Source organism: Micropterus dolomieu, linkage group LG13, assembly GCF_021292245.1.
Source record: "Micropterus dolomieu isolate WLL.071019.BEF.003 ecotype Adirondacks linkage group LG13, ASM2129224v1, whole genome shotgun sequence".
Taxonomy (NCBI): Eukaryota; Metazoa; Chordata; class Actinopteri; order Centrarchiformes; family Centrarchidae; genus Micropterus; species Micropterus dolomieu.
Window position 1 is genome coordinate 13,130,721 of NC_060162.1, and position 21,524 is coordinate 13,152,244.

Sequence of the window (21,524 nt, forward strand, 5' to 3'; positions counted from 1 at the left end):
AGAGTGGCTGAAGAAGAAGCACATCAAGGTTCTGGAGTGGCCTAGCCAGTCTCCAGACCTGAATCCAATTGAAAATCTTTGGAGGGAGCTTAAAATTGGAGTTGCCAGGCGACAACCTCGGAACCTGAATGATTTGGAGGCTGTCTGCAGGGAGGAGTGGGCCAACATCCCTGCCGAAATGTGCACAAACCTTGTCACCAACTATAAAAACCGTTTGACATCTGTGCTGGCCAATAATGGCTTTTCTACAAAATATTAACATGCTGTTTGGTAGGGGGTCAAATACTTGTTTTTCCTCATCAGATGGTTATCAATTTTTATAAATTCATATGATGTGATTTTCTGGGATTTTCTTTGGGATTCTGTCTTTCACTGTTAGAATGTACATATGATTAAAATTGTAGATTGTTGCATTCTTTGTAAGTGGGCAAACCTGCAAAATCAGCAAGGGGTCAAATACTTTTTTCCCCCACTGTATATGTTTTGCATGTAGTCCCCTTTTTTAAAATACAATCAGTTGACTTTTTGTTAATGAATCACTTTATGAAATAACACAGTTTCTGTTAAGCGGTAGTCAAGAAAATTCTCTTAGTCAAACACACTGACTTTATTTCCTTTGAGCTGCTCTCTGTCTGTCTCTGGCTCTCCTTGCATTGATGATAGGCCACCAAAGACATCAAGTGAGAAGAAAAGGCGCAGAGCGGAAAGACAGAAAGGACTAGAGTCAGTGCTTGTTAAAGGGCAAGTAAACACTGCCTGGCATGAGAAAAGAGTTGACAGACAGAAAGAAACAGAGAAGTGGGGGCAGGGGCTTCACATTATGAAAAGAGAGACAGTAGGTTCACACTGTCTCTGTTCCTCTGTCATGCTTCTCTGTCTCTATAATGCATATATGCACAACACAAACAGCGCTGCACAAATCTTTGAACAGTCTTGATTCCCCACTGTATCGTTTTCAGTCAAAAGTCAAAGTGTCAGTGTTTCAATCACTGTTACATCAATGATGATGTGTCCCAGCGCATCCAGAAGACGTGTCTTGCATAAATCATGGTGAATTATATTTCATGATAACTAACGTTGTATGGATTCCAAGTGAAAACAATGTCAAACTTGAATTACAAAGTAACTCAAATGGTAATATTAAATGGACTTAAGCTTCAGTAAAATCTGGGAACTCAACTTGGTCAATCGCTGCATCTAAATGATTAATTGTACACAATCCAAAAGACTAAAATTATGAAAAACATGTCCTTCCAAGCTTACTTTGCACTGTTTCTGTACATCTGATCAGATTTGGAATCAGTATATTTGAAGGGAAAGAAAGGATTATTTCATGTTGTTGATATCAAACAACTTTACAAACTTTTGATAAAATTTTTCCTTTTCATATGTTTACCCCATCACCTGTACACTACTGATCACACTTAGGGGATAATGGAACACAAGTCTTAAAGGAACTGTGTCCATGACGCCAATAGGTAGTAAAATTACCCTTGAATCTGCCAAGACCAATAGGCTCCAGCCCTGTCTGCTGCATTCCTCCTCTGCAGAACTCATACACACACTGCCATTTAAGGCTACAGAGTGTGCTGACAGACTTGTAGAAGGAGAGCTAGATAAAAAAGAGAAGTGCTTCTGATATTCCACAATGACAGAGTGAGCACTAGATAGCCCCTGTCATTTGTATATCGTTAGTCTGTGGAGCTCCGATATCACTGTCATGTTCTCCCACCTCTATTTCTCTCCATTCGTCTGCACTCTTGTTTTGAGAAGCAGTCTATGCCAAATGCATACTGATGAAATAGTTGTGCAGGTGTGCAGACTACTATAAATAGCGTTGTTAGAAGAAATCATTGCATGAATTGACGACCTGTCTGTATTCCAGTGAAAGTGTAATAATTCTAGAGAAATATTAACACATTACTTCATAGTTAAAAACAAAACGAGTCACACTGACATTTCTTAATCATTGTTCATTACGCAACCTTGGCCAAAGTGAAATGAGAAAAAATATGATGCACGCTTATGTGAGGCTGCTGCCCTAACAGTTGCATGCTTCCCTCTGTTGGACAACTGGAACAACTACTACCTGCACTAAAAAGAACGGCATATTCTGTGCACAAATCCTTTTAAAATTTCAGATGCTACAAACAATACACAATGGTAAGAATATGCACACTGCTGTAAAAGTTATCAATCAATTCATAGTCATAATTTCATAATAATCTTCTTATAAATTCTGCTACAGATGCTAATTAGAGTAGATTAGATTCTTTATTGTCCTTTTCAGGAAATTTGTTTCCACAATCTATACGTACATTACTACGTAATGTACATAATGGCATAAGTGTATACAACTAAAACAATACACAAGGCCATTTTTTATTTCACAAATTCAGTACAATGATCTGCCTTTTGTACACTAAACAACAAAGCTGTCTGTATGTAAGCATTCATTTGTTTGTGCTTTCTTATCAAGTGATGTTAGTGTTTTATAAATGAATGTGCAGTTTGTGTGAAAACAGGCCCAAATACCCTTTTGGTTTCTAGTGTCTTTGTTGCGTTTTGTTTTATAGTGTCAGTATGTAAAACAGTGTGAAAAACTGCAACTTTGCTGAAGAGGTTGGATATCTAGTTGAGTCTGTCCTATTTCACCCTCCCTCCCTTAAACCATGTGTGTAATTGTTTTAGGTTAACATAACATTTTCTACAAGCTAACTGTGCTGTGTAAATGAGACTGACTGCTTTTTTTAACAATCAATAATCCGCATACGGTACTTAAACGCATCTTACATATATTTATAAAACTCCAGTTAGGAAAATTGTTGAAAAGTAATGCCGCCATGCAATTAATCAATATTTTTAGACTTTGTTCAATAAATAGTACTGTATATTCAGACTCAAGACTGTACTGGCAAACAACTGCTACAATGTCTGCTGTTTATGTACAGTATATGTATGAGTCTATGGTTTTGAAAATCACTATGGCATTTTGTTGTAGATAACCTTGTTTGATTTTAACAACACCCATATGATTCTTGTGTACTTGCTCTATTTTACCACTTGATGTCACCCTTTTTACAGAAACCAGTTAACTGAAACTTTGGGCTGAGCTGCTAGACCTGCTGAGCACTGCTGGTGCAATAGTTAGGAGATACATAGACAGAGCTGTATTACACATTTCACATAGTGTGTGAGGTTAGAAGAAAAACTGAAGTACTACAAAAAGGATGAAACCACATCCTCACAGTCTCTTCCCCTACCTGTTATGAATGACAATATAATCATTTAACAATCAGATTAACTTTATCCCTGTATGACTCAGTATATAGTTATTTTTTCAGTGTGAAGCTGCTTACCTTCCTCCCAGAAAACAGCATACACAGCTGATGCATGGAGCCTCCATTCTTGGTTAGCTCTTTCTTCAGAGTTTTAGGTGATGGGAGCGTCCAGCCGCCCTTGTGGTGCGCTCCCCCTGCCTCCAGGCAGTTGATGGCGTTGTCGGAGGTGAAACAAGGCTGGCGGGGGTCCTGCAGGAGGCTCCCTTCACTGTGGGTGCGCCTGCGGAGGGAATTCTGCACACTGAGGCCCCCTCCTCCATGCTTCTCACAAGTGGCACCCTCCACCATGCTGCGGCGCTTGCTGTCACTGCGCTGCAGGTAGGCATCGTCACTGTCATCTTCATCGTCCTCCTCTTCAGACTCCTCGTCTTCATCTTCATCGTACTCTTCTTCATCGGTGTTGGGTGAGGAGAGGGCATCGGCACTAAAGGAGCGATCAAGGCGCAACTCGGGGATGACAAATGAGGATGAGGAGGACGAGGGGGGGGCGTTGGTGTCAGGTGGCTCAGAGGCGTTATCTTCATCTGTGTTTGACACCATCAAGTTTAGGTCGACTTCCTCTTCATTCCTCTCTCCCGTCTCTTCTTTCTCTTCCCCCTCACTCCCTGGACTCTTTCTGCTGGCCCCATCCTCATTCTCCTCATCTTCCTCTCTCCTGCTGTCCCCATCCTTCCCCTCTCTCCAGATGTCCATCTCATTCCCCTCCATACTCTTGCAGTCCTCACCCTCGGTGGAAGGAGGTGGGGTTGGAGGGACCTTATGTCGCTCCTCGGATCCCATTAGACCCCCAAGGGGCATGTAGATTTCATCCAACGGGGTGACAGGCTCTGAGGGGTGAGGACTGCCCAGGGTTGGGGGCTCTGAGGGACTGGAGGGATACAGGCTGCTTTCCTCACCTTCCGAACTGCGGGGGGGCAGGTGGAGGCATACATCTCGATCTCCGCCTACTCCACCCAGCTCACATGAAGGGGCATCCACCTTAGGCTCCAACATCTAGAAAAGGAAACAGAGAAAGATAGAGGAAGACAGTAATTGGTCAAACGTGTATAGACAATTAATGCAATGTCTATCTATGTAACCGTAACAAGTTTAACTCAGTAGATTGAGATTTACTTCCCTGCATGAGTAAATCCACGTTTCACAACTATTCCATTACCATTTATTGAATTTGGTTTTGAAATATCTTTGCCATGTTTGATGTTGGTTTGACTGAGCCGTAATGTCAGGATCAGACTAGATGCCATTTATGTCTTTTGAGAAAGTCACAATGTCAGATTAAGCGATGATAGTCCTGCCATGACTTATCCAAGAGATGGACTACATACCGTTCAGAGCATACAGGGATGAACAACTAATCAAAATCTTATCAAAATCCCAACACAGCCAACAGCAGTTTTCAAATCGCAGGAGGTGCAATATTTGTTAAAGGCTAAATATGTGTCAAAATACCACTTTAAATTAAATATTGACGTGCTGCTGAAACGTCCTGGCCTACACATCATATACTAAAGACTTAGGAAAACATCTTTGTTTGGTGCTGATCTTTGCAAAAGTCACACCATAATCATTTAAATATGTTTGTGAGAATAATTATGTACAAATTGCAATATCAGTCAAAACAATTGCAATTAGATATTTTTTCAAAATCATTCAGCCCTAATAGCATATAGTTTTTCATGGCCTGCAAGCTTGGACAGGGGGGGCAAGAGCTAGAAATCCTGGATCAGGAATGTCTACAACCGTGGCATCACGTATAACAATTGTGGATGTTGTCAAACTAGGCAAATGACAGCATAAGAACTACGACATGCTAGTCTTTTCATCTGGGCCTCATGAGACATCATAGTGAGTGGGATGTACACTCACCTAAAGGATTATTAGGAACACCATACTAATACTGTGTTTGACCCCCTTTCGCCTTCAGAACTGCCTTAATTCTACGTGTCATTGATTCAACAAGGTGCTGAAAGCATTCTTTAGAAATGTTGGCCCATATTGAGAGGATAGCATCTTGCAGTTGATGGAGATTTGTGGGATGCACATCCAGGGCACGAAGCTCCCGTTCCACCACATCCCAAAGATGCTCTATTGGGTTGAGATCTGGTGACTGTGGGGGCCATTTTAGTACAGTGAACTCATTGTCATGAGAAACCAATTTGAAATGATTCGAGCTTTGTGACATGGTGCATTATCCTGCTGGAAGTAGCCATCAGAGGATGGGTACATGGTGGCCATAAAGGGATGGACATGGTCAGAAACAATGCTCAGGTAGGCCGTGGCATTTAAACGATGCCCAATTGGCACTAAGGGGCCTAAAGTGTGCCAAGAAAACATCCCCCACACCATTACACCACCACCACCAGCCTGCACAGTGGTAAGAAGGCATGATGGATCCATGTTGTCATTCTGTTTACGCCAAATTCTGACTCTACCATCTGAATGTCTCAACAGAAATCGAGACTCAGCTGACCAGGCAATATTTTTCCAGTCTTCAACTGTCCAATTTTGGTGAGTTCTTGCAAATTGTAGCCTCTTTTTCCTATTTGTAGTGGAGATGAGTGGTACACGGTGGGGTCTTCTGCTGTTGTAGCCCATCTGCCTCAAGGTTGTGCGTGTTGTGGCTTCACAAATGCTTTGCTGCATACCTCGGTTATATAAAGTTGCTCTTCTATCAGCTTGAATCAGTCGGCCCATTCTCCTCTGACCTCTAGCATCAAAAAGGCATTTTCGCCCACAGGACTGCCGCATACTGGATGTTTTTCCCTTTTCACACCATACTTTGTAGAACCCTAGAAATGGTTGTGCGTGAAAATCCCAGTAACTGAGCAGACCGGCCCGTCTGGCAACAACAACCATGCCACGCTCAAAATTGCTTAAATCACCTTTCTTTCCCATTCTGACATTCAGATTGGAGTTCAGGAGATTGTCTTGACCGGGACCACACCCCTAAATGCATTGAAGCAACTGCCATGTGATTGGTTGATTAGATAATTGCATTAATGAGAAATTGAACAGGTGTTCCTAATAATCCTTTAGGTGAGTGTATTTTACTACATGAGATAAACAAAACATTTTATTGCCCAGTGCTAATTTTCGTTTATACGTTGACAAACGGCTGAACTGCCAGAGAGCACACTGTAATCATCAGTGGCAGTGAGTTCATATTGTGATGTATACTGCTGTTTTGCTCACTCATGCTGCTATAGTTACGGAATAATACTGGTGCTTGTTGCACTGATTCAGTCAAACTAACTAAAACTGTGCCCTTAGAGACTGTGGAGTAAAAAACAAGCCAAACTTCTTGCAGAAATTGATGAGATGACTGCTACAAAGTGTTAGCATCAGCCACCCATCTGTTCACCCATCCATCTTGTCTCTGATATGTTTCTATCATTTCAACATACTGTAAATTTCTCTCACGCCCAAATGACCACACACATTAAAGCACACCACTTCTCTAACCCACTTCCTAGGGCCTACTGCCTGTCCTCACCCCTTGCATTTGGCAATCTATCCTTAACCTCGTCCAGCCCACAGATCCCTCAGTGGGAGGATCATTACAAATGCATTTTGAGTGGGCCAACATCGTTCAAACCCACAGAATTGTATTTTAAATTTGACAAAAGATCACAAAGTTTTTCTTGATACTGAATATGTCAGGCTGAGTTAAGGAAATGTTTATATAGTTATGCAGAAAACTTTTTTCAATTTGATGTAATTAAGCTGGCAACGGAGGTTTTCTTTTCCAAAATAAAACAAGCATAATTATAAGTTTAATAAAGTAATACAAGTAAGTCTGTAGGAAATCTTGTGAAGGGCCTCATTGTGCTGTTCAAGATAACCCATGATGACAAGCTGCAGTCACAAGACGCTCTAATTGGAGATAATACTGCCTCCTCTCAGACAGCTGTCATGATATTTCATAAGCTGTGTGTGTACTTTTGAAGCTGAAATTGGTTTCCCCATATACTCTAAAAAACCATCCTTAAAGGTACAATGTGTTAGACAGATATGGTTTGGCCATAAGTTTAGTAAAAACATTAAAACATGAACTAAATGTGAAAAAGTAACAGTTCTGATGTTATGTACTGTGTTATAAAGATTTCTACTCAAATGAGCACGCTAATCAGTTAGCCCCGGCCCGTGCTGTGTTGTAATACCACTTGTGCCTCGAGAGGTGATACTGAGTCATTGTAGTGTCCAAACTGCCCTCAGTCCAAAATGAGAGGATGAAGAAGTTGAGCTGCCCCAAGCGCTTGTCAATCACTTTCACGGAGACACACAGATGCCTTAAGCTCCTGGTAAGATAAAAAATTAGGGTCCTGACTCAATTAACAAATGTCAAAAAATTTATTATTTAAATGTTAATTGATAACATAATGTTGATGGAAAGCAAAAAGAGAACTCGCGGAAGTGCAGCGCCCAGACTGTCTGTGGTGCACAGACAACAGAGAGACCAGGGCTGCGGTCAAAAAGCAAATATTTCAGTGGTAGCCATGATAAGAGATGGCCGAATTCTCTAAAAGCTAAGGAAAGGTGCTTCAGTGCTTCCTTTCTTATCTCCTTTAGCATAGGGTACACCGGACCATCCTTTACAAAAGGAAAGGAGATAATGTCATCCCACAATTCCTTGCTGCAGCAGCATTTAAAGAGACGCACATTCTCAAACTCAAACGATAAAATCCATTGACCACATTTAGCTAAATCCTTGCAATAGGCTACATATGCACATTATACGTGGATAAGACACCCACAATTTCCTTCTTTCTTTTGTTTTTTTTCTTTTTCACTTTGCTGTAATCTAATGCTGTTTCAAATAGGGTGCTGATCGAGTTACCATTGGTTATTAAGCCTTTGCTCTCTTATGCCATAACTCGTCAATATGCATTCGTCTTAAACTGTGAGGATAATGTTGCAGCATGTAGGCTCAAGTTATGTATAGCCAGCCATCAGCAATATCATTAATTAATTTTACTACAGTCACAGATGCTGACACCCTTGCCTTAAGACAATAACCAAGCCGGATAACGTCTACAGTAAATTTAATGTATTATTTCAGTGTCTCACACATTGATTTATTTGTGGCGGCCTGCCACATTATCAAAACTGACCGCCACTTATTGATTTGCGATTATCCTTTTTTTTTACTAGTCTATGGGTAAAATCATATTGGATTGCAGAGCTGCGCACAGCGCAGTCAGCGCGGTCGCTCTCTCTCTTGCCATAGTTATGCTGTCATTCTGTTAGAAACACTGCGTTTACAGACAATAATTGGGATTCATGTTGATAAATATGGCTGGGCAGGAGGGTGAGCAATCATTCTAAATGTGACAACCCTTTCCATTATGGTAGCCAACAGGCCTTGTTGACCATGTTGTCCACCTTTAGATGGCCTTCATGAAAACAACACGGGGCACAGTGTCAAAGATTTTTGTAGTCCATCTTCAGAACATTGTAGTTGCAGCACGGCAGGTCACGTCAGTATCCGCCGTTGCATAATTACGTCGCTTGGAAAAGGATTCTCTTAGATCCGCGGCCTTCTTCATGACGTTTTCTATTGAGGTCAAGGAAAGGTGGTTAGGAAAGGAGATTGTTTTGACTTTTCTACCACAGCCCTGTATTCGGCACACCACCGCTGCGGAATGAATAACCATCCCACTAAAATGTCACAATCATAAATATCAATGCGTAAGTAATGATTTTTACTCTGTGTGAACATGGTGACACTCAACGCTTGGCTGCTCTCTGTGTATCCTGTGTGTGTGGCCGAGTGAATGACAGAGAGCGAGCGGCAGAACTTGACGGTGAAAAATATTAGCAGTAAGTTTTAGTCTGGTAGTAAACGTGCAGTGTAGGTCACAGTGTGTCCGTTAAGTTTAGTTTCTCCAGCTGCTGGAAAAGTGAAGGCGGTTAGCGGTAGCTAACATCTCTCCTGTATAGGACATTGTTTTGGCTGTTACGTAACATTAGCTATATTAGTAAGGAAGTAATGTATGTCATAACTAACTTACTTGACAAGGGTTGAGAACATCAGGTACAAGCTTAGACTAAACTGGTGTATAGCTCTGACCGGTACACATACTGTTCATCCTGATAATTATATTTCAGTTTTCAGAGGAGTCTGACAACTGGTTGTTAAAGAAATGACGGACCATGGAGCAGAGGTTAATGAAGTAAATTAGGGATGCAAACTAGTCCTTTTAAGCTAATCAGGAGATGTTTCCTCTGGGTTTTAATACACAAATTAAATGTTTAGTAATTACCCAAAGATGCTGTATAGAAAAGAAATTATGCATCAAGATGCATCGATAATCGTTTTATAATCGAATCCAGCCCTCTGAATCGTAATCGAATCGAATTGTGAGGTGCCAAGAGATTCCCACCCCTAGTTTTAGGCATTTTTCAGAATTCTGCTGTAGATAGAACAATAAAATACATCAAACCAAATCAAATCCCAATGAAAATGACACCGTTCTACCCTTTGATAATTCACTCCCGTGTGAACAGGAAACAAATACTGCGCCTTGTTGTGCATATTCATATTACAGTGTAGCAAATGGTGCTGAAATGAAGTCAAACAACAAATTAGAGGAATAAATGATCAAAAATAGACATACTTCAAATAAAAGTCATTTGTGAGCAACCCTATTATTTAACAAAAAGACATTTGCGCCTCACAAACACGAGTGATGATGACAAAGATGATACGGTTTTCTAAAAGCAGCAATTTTGTTGCAAAGAAGACAAAGCTGTTGGCATTTGCCTGTTTTTATTATCCACTGTTCTTTTGAACAGTTTTGATAGAAACGTGATACCTTTTGTTGGGGAGTAGAGTTGCTGGCTTTGACTGCAGCTTCAATTAATGACAGAACTACTTAATCTGTCAAACACATAAACAATATCTTGTCATAATTTAATGAAGTATAACGTCTGGCTTGCAATAAAGCATTGCATCAATGGGTCTGCCAGGGGTGTCTCTTGTCAGCAATTCCGTTTGCGATCTTCATGGACAGGATGTCAGGATTCAGCCGGGGGATTAGTGTGTCTGGTTTGGGGAGCACAGAATCACTTCTCTTCTCTTTGCAGATGATGTGGTTCTGATGGCTTCATCAGACCAAGTCTGAGGCTATGGTTCTCTGCCAACAAATGCTGGACTGCTCCCTTTTCGGTTGGTAGTGAGCAAACACGATCAAGTTTCTCGTGGTCTTGTTCAAGAGTGAGGGTAAAATGGATGGAAGTAACGCAGGTGTTGTACTGGACCGTTGTGCTGAAGAGGGAGCTCAGCCTCAAGGCGAAGCTCTCAATTTACCACTCCATCTACATTCCATTTGGGTAGGGGCCGAAAGAATGAGATTATGGATACAAGTGGCCAAAATCAGTGTTCTTTTTAGATTGGCTGGGGTCATCCGTAGAGATAGAGTAAGGAGCTCAGTCATCCAGAGGGGGCTATAAGACCTGCTGCTGAGCGACAGCAAATTTTCTCTTCTAACTCCCTCTTAACCTCCCTGTGATCATTTCTAAATGGTTCACAGTAGTGTTACAACCAAGACATCAAGGCTTACTGAATCACTGGGTGTATTTTTAGAATGAAATGCACTTTCATAAAAGCATCCATGGAGGAAAGCGGAACCAAAGCCTCTGTCTTTATCCCTTTCTGCCCCTCCCTTTCTTGTTCTCTCTGTGTTCATGGTCGTCCAAGTCAGAATAGTGATTCAGAAAAAATATGACTTTTGATTGTTTCATGAGGCTTGTCATAGTATTAACATTTTGAAATATCAAGGGATAAATATTTGTTCTTCTGTCTATTCTCAATATATTTAGACCTGAGATTTACACAGACAGCTTCTCTTTCTCACTGACCCTCATCTCTCTTTCCCTGTCTTACATACATAAACCCCTGACTGTTGAAGATATGGCTTGAGACACAATGGAGCCACCTGTCCTATCAGATACACTCATACTCTCTACGGTGGACAAACACTCGGAAACACTAATACCCACAAAACCAAGCAGCTTCAAATGAACCCTCTGTATTCAAGCCTATCCTTGGGTCTGGTCTAAAGATATGAAAAGAAAAGACATATAAACACATTTGTTCATCTTCAAGGCATTTTCCAATCATGACACTTTCCACATTACCTACAGTCTTTCGCATGATCTCTTCAATGAGCCAGCTACAAAGCTAAATGATAAGACACAAGCTAATGGGCAATGTCCTTACGTTTATGTGCATGTAAATGTGCTTGTACAATACACATCAAATGTGGCTCAAAGTCATGAATGATTCAACATAATACAATCTCTGGCATTGCCTCAATTAGGTGAGGAAACAAAACCAGCGCTAAAAGGCAGGGAGAGTGGGATCCAGGGTAAGAGAGTGAATAGATGGAGAAGACAAAGTGAATAAGACAAGCAGAAGGGAGGAGGGGAGTCAGACAATGGCAACAACACAGAAATGAGATGAGTAAGTGAAAGAGGGAAGAGAAAAAGAAAAAATAGGAGAGGAGAGGGTACTAAATCTTGGACAATTTTAATGTAGATGGACCATGCACCTCATTACTGGTCTCACAATGACCTAACTAGCGAATGAGCACATAGCACGCACACTGCCTGGCAACATTTCTCTTAATTCCAAACAGACATAACACATAAAATAAGATACCATGGATAGTAAACTAATTGTGCAAAACGTAAATGTCCAAACATAATTTTGGAGTGTTTTGTTTGTCTTCGTAGTCAAGGCTCAAACAGCAAAAGGTTGAATTCATCTCACTGAGAAAATGTGATTTAATGCCTTCCTGGCCAGCTAACTCCATGAGTTCAATGGGCTAAAACAATGCATCATCATTTTAGAGCTTGTGCCTGTTCAAGGCCAGGAGGCAGACATACTGGCCACAGACATTTTCCACTACAAACCCTAATGAATTTCATTTTAGAATTTTTTTTATAATTCTTTATGGGCATTGTGCAGAAAACAGGATCCCATTGTTGTATGTCATACCCCACTCTCCCCCTTACTTTCTTTTCAGCTCTCTAATGTATCTGACTAATAATGACAAAACTACTGCAGTACTACAATACAAAACTACAATAAAGAAAACGTTTTTTAGAGGTGTGGTAATGTGGGTCTGTCAATAGGTGCACAACTTCGGTCCAGGATGAAATGTCTCAACAAATATTAGATGGACTGCCATTTTGTACAGACATTCACGGTTCCCAGAGGATAAATCCTACTGACTTTAGTTATTTTAGACATTCCCACCTGCCTTCTAAAAAAGGATAGTGGCTGGAGCACACTGAAATGATTTGCAGTATTTTATTGGGCAAACATTTGCCATAACTGTATTTTTGTTTAGTGTAGTGTTTCTCAACGGACGTTCCGAGGACGGTGGATGGTGGGTGCTGGAAGCGATATTTTGGAAAGGGGGGCGCTGAGCGTCTTTTGGGGTGCGTTAGTTGGAAATTCTAATGCGAGTTTACAATCCTCTGTCGGACTAACCCTGAAAGCAACTTCGCTGCGTCACCAGCGAGTGACGTGGACTTACCTCGCGCTGAGTTGCAGACAGTTTGTGCCAAAGCGGACATACACAGTAGTTTCAGTAGGCTATAAAAGGTAACGTTAAAAACTGAAGCCCTGACTTGCTCTGTTGGGGATTGTAAGCGGCACTTTATCAAAGGTGCTGAAGCTAACATGTGTGTTGAGTCTGAGATTTCTGCCAGATGGTGTTGTCACAGGTGTTGTCAGTTAGTTTTGTTTTCCCCCGGCATGAGCACCTCCTTTTCTCATCCAGTTCGGTGTCTGTCAGACGGTCGAGGGGATACTTCCAGCGAATCAGTAACGTAATGCTACGAGGGAGTATTAGGGCCACATTGAGGAGTAAAAAAGTCGCAATATTATGAGAATAAAGTCGTAATGTTATGAGAATAAAGTAGTAATATTACGAGAATAAAGTTGTATTTTTAAGCTACATGTTAGGGGAAATATCAGAAGAGCAGCCTGCCGCATCCATGCGTTAAAATGAGGAACGTGGAGAATCGCAAATAACGACATACCAAATCTTTTGGCACATCAGCACCAAATTATCAGTATCAGGACCTTGAAGACTATGCAAGAAAATGTCTCTATTCTGAAGAAAGAATCACACGGCCTTGGGGAAAATTGCCTCTTTTGTGGAAGAGGAAATGGCTGGTAGTGGTTGACTGCAAGGCTATCGTTGCTTACATCTGCTTGCTATTAAAAGGGGTTTCGTGGTTTCTCAAGAAACCTATACTGAAGTATAACTTCACAAGATGCTTGTGTGTGAATTGTCATAATAGTACGACTTTATTGTCGTAATATTACGACTTTATTCTCGTAATATTACTACTTTATTCTCATAATGTTACGACTTCATTATCAAAAGATTAAAACTTTATTCTCATAATCTCTGGGGGGTTTTTACTCCTCATTGTGGCCCTAATACTCCGTCGTATAATGCAGTGTAGGGCATGTAGTAAAATATTATGAATTCTCTTTAAATAGGCTAATGACGTTAGTCTCGTAATATTGCGACTTTTTTTCTTTTCATGTCAGAGAACTATGATATGTGGGAGAGATTCTGAATGTACAGAAAATTTTGAACATGAGCAGATAGGTTACAGTGTTTCAAAAACAAATTTATTTGTGGCGGCCCGCCACAATATCAACGCTGACCGCCACATATTGATTTTCAGTTTTTTCACTAGGCCTATTTAAAATCGTATTTGATTGCAGAGGACCGTAGCGCATTCGCGCAGCACCTCCCCTCGCTCACCCATCCCTCTCTCTCTCGTTCTCTCTCCCTCATGAACACCGCTACATAAATCTGTCTAACACTAATGCTTGCAATGTGAGAGACCCAGCTTAAAAAAAGTTATAAGCAAGCATGTAAGGAGCCTAGCTCATAAGGAGAGCTAAGTTAATGTTGGAACAGTTACAGATGGGTTTTTGAGGCTAGCATGCTGTATATAGCTGGTAGTCAATATCGATCGTTTCCTTCTGGCTGGATGAATTCTGTACGCTCCTAATTTTACGCATGATTATAGAGAAATATGGAAATTATTGGCAATAAAGCATGCTGTCAATATTTAGAGACCCCCAAAATATCACAAATCATGCTTTTAGCTAAGCTACACCTGGCTCCCCCATAGTTCGCACACTGACTAAATGTTTAGAAAATGTAAAACACTTTCACATATTTCCTCCACCTCAGCTTAAATGTGTACTGATATTTAGATCGAACACCGTCTTGCCCTGAAAATTTGACTGCGCAGAGAGCAGCTGCGCACATACCCCTTTGGATCGGGTTGTGAGTTGCCAGGTTGCAGTGACAGATGGGTTGAAACTGTGGATAGTGTATGTAGACTGTGTTTCATAGATAATCTGGCAACTTGGGGGACGTTAGACAAACATCCAAAAGCTGGATCCATGTATGATGATTATTCATAATAAAGTTTGAGAGCAATGCCAAATAACGGTAGATTCCCAGAAGAAATAACAAAATGGGAGGGCGCCAGGAGATGGCCATGAAATACAGGAGAAACCATGGAAAACCATGAGTATTGGAAGTTATGGTAATTACAAGTGACTTAACATGTTGATCTCTTTGCCTACACCAACCTCAAATAAACTATCTACCCCATATATATATACACACACACTATATATATGCATGCATGCTTGTCAGCCCAAAATGGGAAATGTGGCTTTTTGAAGCCAAAATAGGCCACAGAGGTAAGCTACATGACCTTATTTCCTGCATTCTGGTAATGTGCACAACTAAAGAGATTGAATTCAGAAACTCCATCACGTTTGTTTAAACATAAAATACACATATTGGACCTTAAATTGTAATAATGTATTGACCAGCAGCCAGCACTGAGGGCTAGAAAGTATGTTGCACAAACACTCAGCTGTCAAATGATCCTACTCCAACTGGCATATTTTACAAAAGCATACCCCCTCTTTTTAACACCACCTGTTCATTCATGACTCATGCTTGGTGTAACTGTGTCAGCTGGGTGGAAAAGAAACACAGACAAAACCAGGTGAGAGCAGTGAAAACCTCCAAAATCCTATTTCCAAAATATGTCAGTGAAGGAATGAAAACTGACAAAAAATTCCCTCTGTTTGGAAAAAATAAATATAAAAATAAAAAAATCTTATTCTTAAAGTCTAAATCTCTGAGGGTCAAAATCTTCTCATAAAGATGGAACTACAGGAAAACACAAACTCGTGGACAGTCACTGAGGGACAACATGTGAACTCTGTCCCACAGTTACCATGGCAATGAGAGATTCATCCCAGGGGAGCAGCTGTGCTGTGCGTTCTCCAAAAGCTAAAGATGTACCTATGAACTCTGGCATCATAGTTTCCCCCAACCCCTCCCGCTTCTCAATTTCAAGGTGCCATCTTTCATCCTTATCTCTTTCCTTCCCTTTCCTCCTTTCCCCTTTCTCTATTTAATTTCCTGTGTCCTGGTTGATTTTAAGTAAGACATTACATTAAAGAACATTAAAGCCTTCCCCTGCGTCACTCTACTTAGTCTAATATTAATGGTTTAATGTCTCCGCAATTGCACTTGCCAAATCCACCTCCAACCTCAATATATCCAGTTCAACTCAATTTGCAATGCTGTTGAAAATATTGTACACTTCAAAACAAAAGGACATGTTTTCCATGTATTCCTCCACTGTTTGTGTGTTTACTCTCTTCCTCCCACTAACTAACTGGTGGATCTGTATGGCAGCAAGTTGGCTGGCAGGATATTTAAGTGATATAAGTCTGCCCAATCAGCCTGCATTACTATTGTTTGTACCTTTGTTCAGCTTTCTTTGCTCATTGTCTTATCTCATTGATTTATTCAAAAGACTTTCAAGGTCAGAGAAGTCCAGAGATAGCCCAGAGGGAAAGCACAAAATGAACATAGTTCATAGAACAAGAAATAGGAACATTTACAATGACAGATTTTAAAAGTATTCCCATCTCCTTTGTTACACATTTTAGGAGTTATTTGTTTTGGCCTTTTTGTTGCATGTGGCACATTACTTAGCATACTAATGACTGTTTTCCAATAGAAGTGGTTCAGATTTGTATTTTAACCATGGTTTTTATTTCCTTTTCAGTCAATATTGTAAAGGCCAATTCCAAGTTTCATCTTGGGAGGGTATATACAGCCATATGCATCTCCAATTTAAGTGCAGTCACCAGCATTTGCTTCTCACCCACAAGCAAGTTGCTTCTCGTTGCCACGTAAAAGCAGCAATAGTACACTGTTACAAGTAAAAGGTCTGCGATCAAAATGTAATTCAAGCAAAAGTATAAAAGTATTATTAGCAAAATGTACTTAAAGTATATATATATATAACAGTGTAGTCTGTAAGTATTTTCTGATGTACACTTTGGCTAAGGTTTTGATGACAGTGATAGAAATGCACAAGGCTGCACAATTTCTGTATGGCATACATCACTTTCACCAGTACAAAGTTATATATTGCAGGAGACAGGACAGGAATCACTGTTTTTTGTTGACAAGGCCTGTCATTGTGATACAGAAAATAAAAATACAGGACTAAAATTACAAAATTAGAAATGTAAGCATGACATACTAGGCCCTAAGTTGTCCCTGAGTAAAAAACATATTTGAATGGATGGCCTTGATGGGAAACACCCCTTTGGCTGATGTTCCTGTCTGTCGTGTCACAGATTCTCTTCCACATCACAACAGATATCTTCATCAATTCAGGACACATTTACATAAAAAAAGTCTGATAGACATGTATAGAATCTCTCTCTCTCTCTCTCTTTCTCTCTCTCTCTGTATGTTGTGATTTGTGGTTGCCTATTCTTACTTTGTTTATGGTCCGTACGAAACAACACTTTGTTCCGCTATATAGCCTACTTGTATGCGAAGAATATGAATAAAGTTTGGTTTTGTTTAACTTTGATTTTTGATAACGTGTTCAACCGTTTTGCATTTAGTGACTTATGAAAGGAACTTATGCCTACATGATTTGGGGGGTAGGATTATTCAACAGATACTGGTATCAGTCACATTGTGATCAGCATGACATAAGCACTTGATAATGTAGGAAACAGCAGACAAGTGTACATAATCAATTGCATCAGTGTGTCAGAGCATTTACAATTTGTTCAAAATAATGAGAAATTGCTTTTATGATGTGTGTGTTACTTGGAAGTAAGTTTCTGCGTAAAATAGTCATTTAGGGACCATAAGCCTCCTTGGGGATTTGATGCTGCTTGTTATTTCCCACAACAACGATAGCAAACTTGTTTTCTATAGCACTTGTGAACCACATTATTTTCCACTGACTCCTTTTGATACACACATAGTTGTTCATTTGCTTTAAGTGAAATCATTTGCTCCAACCCGCTCCAACAGGTTGTTACATAAACTCACACATGATTCAATTTCTACGTTCCTGCAATCACAGGTCATATATAACCAAAGAGACACAAACATGTTATGTTTAATTTAGAAGCCTGACGTTTGTTGCTTGTTTGAAAGAGAGTATGTGTATGACGGACGGGAAGACAGCCTGTAGGGTTGTGTGTGTCTATGTGTGCAGGTCTGCACCAACAAAAAATTTATTAGGCATGCTTTGACATGTACCGTGTCTATATCAATTTGTGGTCTGAAGATTTAAGAGCCATTATTGCTTTGTGTAATGGTAATAATTCATTAAGGGACCAGACCATACAGATGATCAATCTCTGAATGGCCTCATTATATGCACAGCAATGCACCGGCCTATCTTGCCCTCGATTTCACTGAGAGAAGAGCGATGAGACGTTAATAGTTGTTTATCTGTCAGACCCCTCCATTATGATCAGGCCAAAAGGGAAGGAGAAAACTGAAAATGGAAAAGGGAGCAAGGGAACAAGTGAAAAGGGGACTGTAGATCAAAGAAACTCAGGAGAACAAGACGTCAGGTGAACACTGGGGACATAAAAGTACATCTTTTTAACTGAATAATGTAAAAACTCCTAACAAAAGTCTACTGGCTTAAGACAGTAATAAAAATGTTTTATTTCCTCATAGAATTCTAGTATTTATGTAGGTGTACATGTTTAGCTTTAACAGATTATTTTGTCAAAAAAAAATTTCACCTGACAATTGCAACATTATCATCATTTAGTTAAAGTTCATCCACTCATATTTACATAACAATACTGCTATTCATGTCAGGTACCAGTACTGCAGCATATCACACATATTCTGTCAGCTACAGTAATTGAAGCAGAATAGAAAAAGAAATACAGTGGCTCAATATCTCACAGGAATACTTGGCAGTGAGTTAAACCTTGGAGATATCGACCACAATTTATTAGCATGAAGTCTATTCTCATTAATATTTCAGCAAAAACTGAGAGCTGGTGACATAGTCCTCCTGTGTGTGTGTGTTTGTGTGTTTATGTTTTAGTCATTAAACTGAAATTGCAAACTCATTTCAGGAATAATATGGTGCACTGCCACTCCTACAAAACCTTTGGAAGAATCAAGATTCATTCTCTCACAGAAACCAGGCAAAGTCCCTGACAGCGGGAGAGGGGGGAAAAGGGATGGGTTGGCTTCTCTTGGGGGGGGGGTGAACATCACATCCAACTATGCAAAGGCATTATTGATAGAAGCTGAGGTTTCAGAGAGAAAATGCCATTGACGTAACTTGCCCAGTGACGCCAGGCAGCTGAAGACAATGTGACCACTGAAAAAGACTGGAAAGAGCCCCTTCATAGAAAAAGCAGAGAATGATGTCTGTATGTGCATGTGTGTGTGTGTGTGTGTGTATGTGTGTGTATGTGTGTGTTCCAGGTTATAACAAATAACAAACAGCTCATTTGTTCCAGAGACCAGTTGATAAATCACATTCAGTCTGTGTGTGTGTTTCAATTCAATTCAATTCAATTTTATTAATACAGCGCTGTTTTATGTTCTTATATCTCGGTGGGGACTTTAACCTGAATGCACACTAACCCATGGAGACTTGTGTCAACGTGAGGACAAAAATTAAGGTCCACACGGGTAGAGACTGCTTTTTGAGGGTTAACACTTTTTAGGGTTTAACAGTTTTAGGGTTCAGCTTACAATTGGGTTATGGGAGATGAATTATGTCAATGAGATGTCCCCTTGGGGTTAGTGGAACAAAGTGTTAGTGTGTGTGTGCAACAGAGGGATAGGTCATTGACACTGTCTACTATTGATTAAGGACAAGGGGAAGAGTGAGAGGAGAGGAGAGTGTTTCTTCTCTCACTGTAAAAACTCCATATCTTTACACCGCTATACTGTAAAATTCATCCAAATACAACCTATCATTTGCTCAAACTGTCTATTATTGACCATTTCCCTATTTGTATAAAGGCACCAGCTAAACGCTCCTGCATCCAGTTCTCTCTCTGTCTGCCCTTCTCCTTCTAGTAAGTAGAGAATAACCCCACAATTCCACTAACAAGGAAAAGAGAAAAGCAATTTTCCCCAGTGTGCTTCCTGTTGTTTTTCCCCCTGTGGTCGCTCTCTCCTATTGTCTCCATCACGCTCATCTTGGCTCTGACACGGTTTAGAGTACGTCTTCCTAATGGCTATCTCCCTACTGTTCCTCCTCCTCCTTTTAGTCTCACTGCTTCTCACCCTACGACTCAGGGCACAGCCGGAGCAAAAATGACTGTAAAATAAAAGTGTCAAACTGGGGATGTAAACATTCTGTTGTTCAGAAAAAGAGGGAGGTGATATTGCAGGGGCAATTATATTAAAGAAAGCTATTAAAGCTATTAGAGAAAGGAAAGATGTGGATGAAGTGATGGTAGAGAAAGATTAAAACAAAGATGGAAAGTAAGAAAGAAAAAAAAACAGAAGCAGTTAGAAATAGTGAAGTTAAACGAATCAAGAGTGCATGACACACAACTCCTCATATGAGCCCGTCATAAAGATGCCCAGTGATAAATAAACCTTTATTGCTTTTTCCTATCTTTCCTCCCATCTCTCAGTCTTGTTTCCATGTCTGCATGACCAAACCACTCCCTGCTCCCCAGCAGCACAACAATTTCAGCAACTCAAACTAACCACATGAATAATCTTAAAAATATTTTTCCTCCAAAGCAACATAAAAATTCATTTGCATTAAATTTCTCTTTTTAAAATTAGCCATAAAACAAAATGCGCCCCATAGACAATAAATAAAGCGATAGTTATAAACCTTACCTAGCAAGGGGAAGCAGTTCCAGGTTACAGTCCGCTTATGGCAGATACAGGCACTTCACACATCCCCATTAAAGTGGCCTACTTCCTCTCTCAAACTGCTGTGTGAATGTCTGTGACTGACTAGCTGGGCTGTTGTGTGTGATTCTGTCAGAGCTAGGCCAACTGAACTGTGCGTACACAGAGAGAGAGAGAGAGAGAGAGAGAGAACGGAAGAGAGAGAGAGAGTGCCTAAGAGGCTAAGAAGGTAGACTCCCAAGCTGCACAAACAAGTGAGAAGGAAAAAAGGAGAGGGAGGAGACAGCGATAATGAGAAGAGATAAATGAGCAGTATGAGCTTAGTGTGTGTCCTAAATGGTCTCCACGACTGCAGATGTGTGTGGGTTTGCAAATATTGCTTGACACATGTGTACATACATTGTGTCCATTTGTGCCCACATAACACCCCCGCCCATCATTTCTTTGTGCAGCCATTAAGGCAATACAGCACCCACAGGTCCCACAGGATGCATGAAGCACACGTATGGAATCATATTCATTATAACACACACAAACACGTGTGGTACAAGTTTAAACACACACTTTTCTGACACACTATGCAGTTACAAAGTCACCTTCTTAGCTGTTTATCAGTGGACACAACACTCAGAGGACAGGGATGTCACTACACATCCTGGTTTTAGACACATTTCTAAATTCAGTTCTTCTTAAATTCCTCTTCTATATCAATTTTTTAACATTTCTAAATCTGGCATGCACTCATTTTCTTTTGGACATTAGATTTGACGTCTGTAAAACATGTACGCAGGAAGTCACAATCTAACTTCCTGTGCAGACTTGTAAAGCCTTGTATGTTTCATATTGTTCAACTGTGATTGGTCAGTGACAGTTTCATTATTTTTTGTTGTTGTCAAGGTCACCATAGATATGTATTGTATAGCTATATATAGAT

At 40.3% G+C, this 21,524-nt stretch overlaps 1 protein-coding gene across 6 annotated transcripts in view; it reads right to left on the bottom strand.

Annotated features, from left to right (window-relative positions):
- rgs3a (regulator of G protein signaling 3a) overlaps nt 1-21,524 on the bottom strand; it is a 152,615-nt gene that overhangs the window by 29,548 nt on the left and 101,543 nt on the right. For all 6 annotated transcript variants that reach the window (XM_046066035.1, XM_046066038.1, XM_046066039.1 and 3 more), the window contains one exon: nt 3,360-4,334. In XM_046066035.1, coding sequence (XP_045921991.1) covers nt 3,360-4,334 — 975 coding nt within the window. The remainder of the gene's footprint in view (nt 1-3,359; nt 4,335-21,524) is intronic.